Source organism: Lathyrus oleraceus, chromosome 4, assembly GCF_024323335.1.
Source record: "Lathyrus oleraceus cultivar Zhongwan6 chromosome 4, CAAS_Psat_ZW6_1.0, whole genome shotgun sequence".
In the NCBI taxonomy this organism is placed as follows: Eukaryota; Viridiplantae; Streptophyta; class Magnoliopsida; order Fabales; family Fabaceae; genus Lathyrus; species Lathyrus oleraceus.
The window spans coordinates 170,435,005-170,446,067 of record NC_066582.1 but is presented as its reverse complement, the minus strand read 5'-3'; the positions used below and the strand labels follow the sequence as shown (position 1 = coordinate 170,446,067).

At 36.7% G+C, this 11,063-nt stretch overlaps 1 protein-coding gene across 1 annotated transcript; it reads right to left on the bottom strand.

The window, feature by feature from the left end:
* Positions 1-1,009: 1,009 nt before the first annotated feature.
* LOC127136555 (uncharacterized) lies at positions 1,010-1,552 on the bottom strand. Its single transcript, XM_051063102.1, has one exon. The coding sequence runs from the start codon at positions 1,550-1,552 to the stop codon at positions 1,010-1,012; it is 543 nt and encodes a 180-aa protein (XP_050919059.1).
* Positions 1,553-11,063: the final 9,511 nt, after the last annotated feature.

The following is an 11,063-nucleotide window of genomic DNA, read 5'->3' as shown; positions in this document are numbered from 1 at the left end:
GACCACCTAATGTTTCCAACATTTTATCAATGAATGGTAAAGGGAAGCTATCTTTTCTTGTTGCAATCTTCAGTCTCCAATAATCAATGATAACTCTCCAACCTATAATAGTTCTGGTTGGGATTAACTCATTCTTCTCATTTTTTATCACAGTAAGTCCCCCCTTTTTTAATACCACGTGTACTTGGTTAACCCATGAGTTGTCGGATATGGGGTAAATTAGCCCCGCATCTTACAATTTTATAACCTCTTCGCAGACCACTTCTTTCATGGTTGGGTTAAGTATTCGTTGGGGTTGAACCACCGGCTTGTGGTCATATTCCATCAAGATCTTGTACATGCAAACTGTCGGGCTTATACCTTTCAAATCCTCAATTTCCCATCCAATCACACTCTTATATTTTTTTCAGTACTTGAATGAGCTCGGCTTCTTGGTCACTTTGTAAACTGGCATTGATAATAGTTGGGCATTTCTTTTCAGCATCAAGAAATACATATTTTAGTTTTGCCGATAACTGTTTCAAATCTGCCCTCGTTTCGGGATCTTGAGTGTCTTCTGATGGTGGGGGTGGTCTTTAATCTTCCCACCTGTGTGGTTTAGATCTACACCATTAAGGTTGTTTCTCCATCATAGCGAGCACTTCTGACTCCCCCCCGCTTTCATCACTTTCAAAAATTGAAAACTCAAAACACGTTCTAACGGTGATTGGGGCATTTTCTTTTCAATTTCTTGAGAAATCACCTGATCTATTACCTCCGCAGTGTGGCTTATTCCAATATCATCTTTTTATTGCATCGTGTTTCGCACATCAATTTTCAGCTCTTTGTCGTAGGCTTTGAGAGCCATTGTTCCTTCCTCTATGTCTATCATGCATCGTCCTGTCTCTAAAAATGGTATGCCTAATATGCGAGGAATCTCCTCATCTTCAGGCATCTCCAGAATGACAAAGTCAACCGAAAATACAAACTTATCTATCTTTACCATAACATCTTCCAATATTCCATAAGGTCACCTAACAGAGCAATCGACAAGCTGAAACGTCATCCTAGTATTTTGAACGGTGCCAAGGCCTAATTTTTTGTAGATGTGCAGTGGCATTAAACTCACACTCGCTCCCAAATCAATCAAAGCCTTCTTGAACTTTCTAGCACCAATAGTGCAAGGAATAGTAATCAATCCCCTATCATTCTTTTTCACAAGAATTTTCATACCTTGGATAATGGCACTACATGTTTCAGTCAGGATGATCGGGTCTATATTTGTAGAGCACTTTTTGGAGATGATGTCTTTCATGAATTTGGCATATATTGGCATTTGTTCTAGAGCTTCATAAAATGGAATGTTTATTTCAAGTTTCTTGAACATTTCCAAAAACTTCTCAATTTTTTTTTCATGTTGATCTTTCTTCTTTTGTCTCGGAGGGTAAGGGAATTTGATGATTGGTTTAGGAACTTTTTCTTTATCCTCGACAAGCATTAGCACTACTTCTTCATCTTGGTTTTTGGTTTCTTTGATTTCTAAATCGACCTCTAACAATCCATATTCCTCCATATTGTTTTCTTCTTGTTCTTCTGTTGACTTACCACTTCTGGTTTCTACAGTGCTAACATTGTTATGCTCACGCAGATTTGTCACTATACCACTTGGCAAGGTACCTAGAGCTTGAGAATTTGAAGCTAACTATTGTGTTATCTGACCCATCTGGAGTTCGAGTTTTTTATTGAGGCAGACGTGTTCTTTTTATTGTTTCTAGTCTCTTCTTGGAACTGAATATTGTGAGCGGCTAATTTTTCAATGGCAATCTCCCAATTTACGTTTTTAGGTGCTTGTTATTATTGATGTTGTTGATACTGAGTCTGATATTGTCCTTGGCCCTGTTGTGGAGCATTCCCTCTTTGATCTTTCTAGGAGAATTTCGGATGATTCTTCCAACATGGGTTGTAAGTGTTTGAGTAGGGATTATTCTGCTTTAAGAAATTTATCTCTTGAATTTGTTGAGGAGTAGCAAAGCAATAAACCGTGTGGTGAGGTCCATTACAGATTTCACAAGTGATGGCTTGAGCCGGTTGAACTTGAGCTATCAATTGAGTACCTATATTCATAGGTTTTAATTTCTTTTCTACTTCGACATCAATTGTGTCTTCTAGAAAAAATTTATTAGCTTCCAATTTCAGGTCAATTACCCCTCCAGGCTTGTTAGTACACCTGTCGTATAAGTCCAAATGCTAATTGGCAGCTATTGCTTCAATAATCCTTTTAATACGGGTGGTTGTTGAGAAATTTGTTGAGCCCCCGACTGCTGTATCAATCAACTGTTTTGTCTTTATTTTCAGACTGTTAACAAACATCTGAATTTGTTCGGTCTGATCCATATTATGAGTTGGACAAACTACTAATACCCTTTTGAATCTTTTGTAGGAATCTCCCAACGATTCACCATCCTTCTGTTTGATGTTCAAGATTTCATACCTTTTTCTCAGGAATACTGATGCTGGAAAATACTCATTTAAGAATGTAGTTTCCATCTCCTTCCATGATGTGTTATTGCCGGCTGGGAGAGAGTAGAACCATTCTTCCGCATCTTCATCTAAAGTGAAGGAGAACATTCTCAACTTTTTTACTTCATCAGTATGACCATCAATTTTCAAAGTAGTACTCATGGTCAGAAATCTTTGTAGGTGCTCGTTGGCATCTTCATTAACCTTTCCGATGAAAGGTTTTATCTCAAGTTAATTTATTATGCTAGGATGTAGTTGAAAATTCGTCAAATTTACCGGACGGTTGAAAATGGTCAGTCTACCACGGCTGCGCTTGCACCTCCATAATCACCTATGAGTCTTTCCGGAGATGGAGGAGGTGGAATCGGAGGATTATCAGCCATTGGTTCTTCTTCAAAATCGGAGTGACCAGAGGAAACTTCTTCTTTGGAATCCACTCTTGGGTTCTTGCGTCTCCGGTGAAGGGTTCTCTGGATTTTTGTGTCAAAAAGTAATTCAGCTGAGGGTTCTCCTCACATATACAAATTAGTTAATTAAATTATATAAATGACAGAAAAATAATTTTGTTGCAGAGCAACAAAATTTTAATTGAACTAAAAATTAAACTCTATATTTTGGCCGTCCCCGGCAACGGCGCCAAAAACTTGATCGAAAATATAGCAAGTATACTAATTTGCATGTTATAGTAATAAATGGGAAATTCCCCACATGTCGATCTCAAGGACTGCAAGTTAATATCGAGTTCAAATTATCATTCAACTAAACAAAAACTATTGTTGGGGGTTTTTAGATTCAAATATAACAATATAGGCAAAAGAAAATAATACTGTAAAAATAAGGGTTTATAAGGTATGAGGAACAATGTCAGGGAAGGTGTATGATTTATCCCTGTAACAACTCTGAGTCACTATTGCATCAACAAATATCAACTACTACCAGTTCTCAAGGGTATTTTCTCCCAAGTCCTTGGTGAGAAAACCTTTAGTCATTCTACCCTAATTTCTATGTCCATAGGCAATTAGGGTGAAGTTAAGCTTTATTATATCAAGAATGCTCTGATTCATACAGGGCATCCCTAGTCCTAGGTGATCTCTACTATAGAGTAATCTTATGAAAACCTTATTAATGGAGGTCCAACCTTATTGATAACCATACAACAATATTGATTGGTCTTAAAGAGAAAGCATTAAAAACATCACAAGATTACCGTAAAAACAATATAATAAATGCAATCGTAAACTCATAGTCATTACAACTCTAAATCAGGGACACCCCCTAGCATTAGAGGGTTTAGCTACTCATATTGTTCAAAATAAATTCAAGATGAAAAATACACATTACAAGTAATTGGATGACTTGGATCTTCAATCGCTTCTGATTTTTATGAATAAAAGAGATTTTTATGGACAGTCAAATTGTTATTATTATTTTTGAAAATAAAATAGTATGTTCCTTGAAAATAAAAACAATCAAAGCATTGCATTTCAGGCATCATTTGCATAGCAGGTTTTTTTCTTCTGCCAGATGTCTCATTGGTTATTCTTCTAGGCTTCATCCAAGCTGACTCATCGATATAATACCCGTGCAATTCATCTGAGAATCATGGATCACTTAGAGCAAGAGAACCGAGAATTGAATGACGAGATAGTGCGCCTGACTACCATGATGAAGTCAGTTCTAGCTACTTAGAGTCAATCTTCTCCAACGCTTGGAAAGAGTAATGCCTAACCACGACTACTCGTGTGACATTATTGATCCCAACATGACCTCCACCAAGTGAATGGGCTTTCAAGTCAACTTGCTAAGGAATCACTCCACACAAGTCAACAAGACTATGCCATTCTCAAATCCTAAGTGCACTCGAGTTCGGGTATAGAACTCATCTCACAAAGATCACCAAGCACACAAGCAATTAATATATCAAGTAATTCAATCATTACATGCAATACAGTAATCCCAAATTGCATAAAAATATGTCACAAAAATAATATACAATACAATACAACAAACATGAAAAGTAGGCAAAACCCATTAGGCAAATTTCCCCAGCAGAGTCGCCACTTTTCTGTAGCGGGGTATTCGTTACCTTTATATTTATTGACTAAATCAAAAGTAAACCATACAAGTCGAGTCGCCACCACACTTCTATTTATCCAAAGGAAAGGTTAGAAAGCGAACAAAAACCGAGAAGTTTTATCGAATCAAAAACTAATAAAAATGTCAGAGATCTGGGTAAGGGGGTTGGTTATGCAATGGGAAGGTTTTAAGCACCCAAAACATCCTAGGTACTCCAAAGGAGTCCTTTTCACACTTGTTATAAGGTTGGTATTTTTGTGAAAATTATTTGTGCAAACATGATTGGAGGGATGAGAAGAGAATATACAAGTCATTTTCAATTTTGTGTTTGAATGGATAAATCCATTACCTACGTACCATCTTAAAAAGGATTAGGATCAAAACCTCGTAGTTCGGGGTAAAAATCTCAAAACAAGTTGGTGAATTGATTGGTCCAAAAGCCTTAAGGTCCTTTGTTATCAAAGGGAGAAAACTCAACCTAAAACCACAAGTCCACCATGTGAGGATAGCTTCAACATGCTAGTGAGGGGTTAACCCTATAATAAGCATGGAATACTCATTGTCCATCACTAAGGATATAGGTGAGTATTATATCTACCTCAAGGATAACTCAAACCTAATAGCTAAAGGTTATGAAAAGTTTTTGATAAGAAGTGGCCATTGAAAACACAAAACATTTAAATGAGTTATATTTACCAATGAAAAGTATTTACAAAATATGGTCAAAGTTGACTGAAAGATTCAATTCAAAATAAGTGTTATGAAAAGGAAGTTTGAAAATCAAAAGCATAAAGCTTAGGTTTCTAATGTTTGAAAACAAGTGTTAATGTTTGCATAAAAGTTTTGGCTTGGGTTAGAGTGGAAGGAATAAGAAGAATGGTGAAGTCCTAAGCATACAAGAGATAAAGGAGAAGCAATAAGACCACAAATGGAGTTCCCTTCTTGAGATCATATTGATGATCCAAGTAGCTCTCATCCTTTGGAATACTCAAGCAATCAATCAATCAAGCAGTGCTCTTAGGAATCCTCCAATGGCTCTTAGATCTTTCTCTTTAGAAGCTCAAGACAATGGTTATTCACATAGGCTCAATTTGGAATCCCTAGCACAAGAGCACACACATCAAAAAGTTATATAATGCAAACAAAGAATGGATAAGAAGGAGTTTAGAGAATAGGTCTTTTTAATTCCTCTTCAACATTAAGCACTCTAAAGGCAGGAGGCCTAGTTACTCTTTGACTTTTATAGCATTCTAATGGCATAAGGCCTAGTTGCTCTTTGACTCCATTTTTGCATAGGTAATGTGTTTTGGTCGTGCAGAACTGATGTGCTTAGCTAATGCAATGTATTTTCAATGAGTTTTCAAAAAATGCACCAAATGTTCTTTCCTTCGAAAATCGCATTTCCAAAAATAAAACATAGCCTTATGGATAATGGTTGGAAAGCTCCTGGCATGAGGATTAATTGTTATGTTGACCAAATATTCATTTGAAATTTGGAAAATGGTGAAAATTGATCATGAAGTATAAGGTGCAAAATATGTGTATGTGAAAATTTCAAAAATGGCCAAACTTCAACCCCTTCTGTTTCAATGATACAAGCTCCAATTGATAAAACTTTAAACATTAAAGTTGTATATAGCTTCAAGAAAATCAATTTGACCTTAAATTTATCATCATTTGGATTTTTGATGAGGAAGTTATGGGCATTTGAAGTTGGACTTTTTCACATTTCAATGCCTTTGGTCCAAAGTGACCTATAATGTTTTGCATTATCACATGTATTTCTTTTAGGATTTTGAAGATTTGTTCAAAGTAACAATTGAATTAGACATCTTAAAATTTCCAATTCACTTGATACCACATCAAAATCATGAAAAATGAGTGAGTTATGTCCTTGGGAAGTTCATCCAAAATTAGGGTTTCAATCAAAATGACCTATAATGTCTTGAAATGGATGATGACTTTCCAAGCTTCAAATTAATTTTGGATGAACATGAAAGTTGTTAATATGGTTCTTAAGAACATATTTTATCTTGGGGTCATATCTATTTGACAAACACATCAAAAGTTAGGTCTCAATGTATTTCAAAATATTCAGATGAATTGACTGATCAACTTCTCAAGTCCATACCTCAAATATTGATGAATTGATGATTGAGGAAACTCAAATAAGCTTAAATATGCATTAAATGATAAATGGAATAACTTCCCTTGATTGTATTCGATCATGGGTTGAGGTTGCTTCATGAGCAAGGCACATTTGATGAATAGATGAATTAGGGTTTCCTTGGGAAACAAGCCTCAAACCCTTTGGTTTGCTTTGATCAAAATTATGAATTGAGATAATTGGGAGGCATATTTGATGGATGATAGCTTTGGGAACCATTGTCATGCTTGCTTTCATCTTCACCTAGCCATATCAATGAGCATAGAATCTCGTAGAAGCTTTGGATCTTGTGACTGCTCAAGCTACAAACGAAAGATGTTAGTGACATATTTTTGTGTTTTTGGTTAGTAAACCAAAGAAGAAAAGCAATAATATATAATTCAAGCATGCTTGGTGATCTCAAACCAACTCACAAGTGTTCCCTCCCAAAGATAAGAAGCCAAGATGCTATGATCCTTTAGGCAAGATGCAAATGCAATGTTATAATGCCACGAGGGATCTTAGGGTCAAAATTAGGGTCTTACAGATGCCCCTATTTAAGGTCATTCTAGCCGGAGATATGAAGGTTAAAATATTCGTCTCGATGAGGTAAAATAGGCTTAAATAATAACAAAGAGACGAATTTTGGTCCCTAAGGGACCTCATGATGCAAATGTATGTATGCAAAAGGCAATACTCTGTGGTGATATGTGTCCACAAAGGAAAAAGAAATCAGAGAAAACTGTAAGTCCACATGAGTAATATACTCATAAATGGGACATAGACTCTCAGAATTCACTAGTGAGTAAAGGGAATAAAAATGCGTGAGCAGGTCACAACTTAAAACTTGCTGAGACACACGAGAGGGGTTCCATGTAAATAAATCAATGGAGAGACTCGAGCTGACTCAAAGATGCGTGTATTGGGGAATATGCCAATACAGCTACACAATCCACAAAGGATACTTCGGATAAAAATCCGGACACAGATGGGGAAAAATCCACCAAAGGGTCTCAAGTTGGGAATGTCCACAAAGGACCCAGCTGAGGAAACAACAAATGAGGTATTACCGGTTACTGGGTAATAAGCTCAAGGAGACATGTGATCAAAACACCGGTATAAGGGTGGGAGAACAACATGCTCGGGGAGGAAGAATATCTAAGACCGGTATAAGGGTGAGAGATATCAATCATCCAAAACATCTGAAGAAAACCTAAGAAGGTATGTTTCAACTCAGAAGAATCTGACTCCACAGGGGACAAAAGTCATAATAGGGAGCAGAATGGAAGGAACACCAGGGATACCGGTTACTAGGCATATAATAGGTGACCAACCAAGCGTGAATTGGGGAATATTTCCAAGACACTCATCATCCACAAGGAGGGCTGAAAAAGCAAACTCGATTACAGGATGGACATTCGATTCCATAAGGAAATATGAATCTTACTCGACTGGGGAAGCAAAAGACTTCGACTGAAGAGTGCATGAGATATATTATCTATTACCGTCAGAACGTAGATAACATGGGCATGGATGATTATCCACAACCGGTTACTGGGTTAATAAAGGATAGATCTGTAAGAACAAAAATAGTTCTACAATAGATTCCATGATTTTGATGATAACAAAGGATGAAACCAAAAGTGGCACCCTAACGAAAAGTTTCTAAGTGTGCAGGGTTCTAAAGAAAGAAGAAATAAATCTGATGATGTCATCAGATGCAAAACAAGATCAGATGCAAAATCTCAAGTATCAGAAGCATCTAAAGTGAAATCTCGTTTCAAGAAGCTCTGACTCTGGACAAAACTACAAAATATCAGAAGCATCTGAACATGAAGTAAAGTCTAGAAGCTCTGACTCTGAACAAATGCCTTCTGCAAAGTCTGAAGTTATCAAGCGTCATCTGAACTTTCAAGAGATAACATCAGAAGCCAATTTCTCCAGATACACAAAGACTCTAATCAGAATTGTTAATCATGATGAAGTAACGTTTAAGCCAAGTTAAAGTTCTGCAAACGGATTTCCTCAATTAGAAAGAGACGTTAATCTCCACTTCCAAGAGAAAAGATACTAATTGTCGTAAGTAGTCACTTCTAAGTGAAAAAGTCTACTGCAGAAGCTATTAATGGAATGGCGTAATTACATCTCAATATCCAACAGATTCAACGCTACTTCAACTCTACTTCAACTCCTATAAATAGAGAAGAAATCTCATTCAGCAAATACCAAGAAATCACTAGCCAAAACTATACTGAAATTATATCACGCTCAAGAAAAACTTCTTTGTTCTTCAAAGATTTTCACTAAGCTGTTGCTTATCAAGTGAAAAAATTTGTTCTTAAGTTTGTAATATTTGCTTTCTTAGAAGCACTTTAGATTACACATCTTGTATCTATTTTTATTTGATTTCCTCAAGTGACTTGTTGTAGTCTGTAGACTTGAGAGGACTAAGAGATTTTCTTTTCTCTTAGGGGTTGTTTGTAATCTTTCAAGATTAGTGGATTAAGTCCTTGTTGAAGGCGAAATCACCTTGGCCGGGTGGACTGGAGTAGCTTTGTGTTATAAGCGAACCAGTATAAAATCTTTGTGTGATTTCATTTTGCAAAAGCGCTTATTTTTTTTTTAAACAATTCAAACCCCCCTTTCTTGTTTTTCTCACCTTCAATTGGTATCAGAGCTCCGACTCTGTTATTGATTTTCAAATCAAACACTTAACCGTGTAGAGAGATCCAGTGCGAGAAAAACAAATGGCCCACTCAAATGAGAAAGATTCTTACAATGCCAAGCCTCCTGTTTTTGATGGAGAAAAGTTTGATTACTGGAAAGATAGAATCGAAAGTTTCTTTCTGGGTTATGATGCTGACCTCTGGGACATTGTCACAGATGGATACAAACCTCCAACCTTAAATGGAGCTGAAGTTCCCAGAAGCAAAATGTCAGAAGATCAGAAACGTGAGTTCAAAAATCATCACAAGGCCAGAACAATACTTCTAAATGCTATATCATACAACGAATACGAAAAGATCACCAACAGAGAGACGGCTAAAGATATACTTGACTCTCTGAAGATGACCCATGAAGGAAACTCCCAAGTCAAGGAGACGAAGGCTCTGGCGTTGATCCAGAAGTATGAAGCCTTCAAGATGGAAGATGACGAAGCTATAGAAGCTATGTTTTCCAGATTCCAAACTCTTATTGCAGGTCTTAAAGTGCTAGACAAGGGATATACGACTGCAGATCATGTTAAGAAGATTGTCAGAAGTCTGCCAAAGAAATGGAGACCAATGGTTACTGCTCTGAAGCTATCAAAGGATCTGAACAACATCAGCCTTGAGGAACTTGTTAGCTCTCTCAGAAGTCATGAGATAGAACTAGAGGAGGATGAGCCTCAGAAAAGGAACAAGTCAGTGGCGCTGAAGTCCAGACCTGAAAGACGGAAGTCAGACAGAACCAAGGCTCTTCAAGCAGAAACTGCAGACACTGATGACTCTGAACCTGAAGACTCTGATGATGAAGAAGAACTGTCCTTACTAACCAGAAGAGTTAAGCAACTCTGGAAAAGAAGGAACAACAACAACTTCAGAAGATCAAGACCCAGAGGGGATAGATCAGAGTCAACTTCAAAAGGTAAACCTAATAAAGATATTACCTGTTTTGAATGTAAAGAAACAGGTCATTATAGAAATGAATGCCCCAAGCTGAAGAAAGATAACTCTAAGAAAGAAAACTTCAAGAAAAATGCCTTCAGAACAAAGAAGGGATTAATGGCGACCTGGGACGATAGTGAATCAGGATCATCAGAATCTGACTCTGATGAACAAGCCAACGTAGCATTTATGGCTACCACATCCAGCAGCTCAGATGAAGAATCTGAAGAGGTATTTTCTGAACTTTCTAGATCTGACTTAGAATCATGTTTATCAGAAACTCTTACCTCTCTTCAGAAATTAAAACAAAAAGTTAAAAGCATTAAAGGCCTTCTTAAAGCAAAATCTGAAGAATGTAGTGAACTTGAGACAACAATTCTAGCACATGAAGATACAATCAAATCTTTAACGTTAGAAAGAGATGAAGCTAAAACAAAAAGCTTAAAATTAGAAGAAGTGTTGTCTCAAGCACCACAAACTTCAAATGAAATTATTTATAAATATGAAGAAGCCTTTCAACAATTTCTGAAGAATGGGATAAATAGGAGTATTATGGCATCCATGATTTATGGAGTAGGTCAGAATAATAAAAAGGGTATTGGGTATGATTCTGATTCTGATAAAACTTCTACCAGTAACCAGCTTAAATCTCCTTTTTCATATCATTACACACACACACAAGAACAAAATTTAAG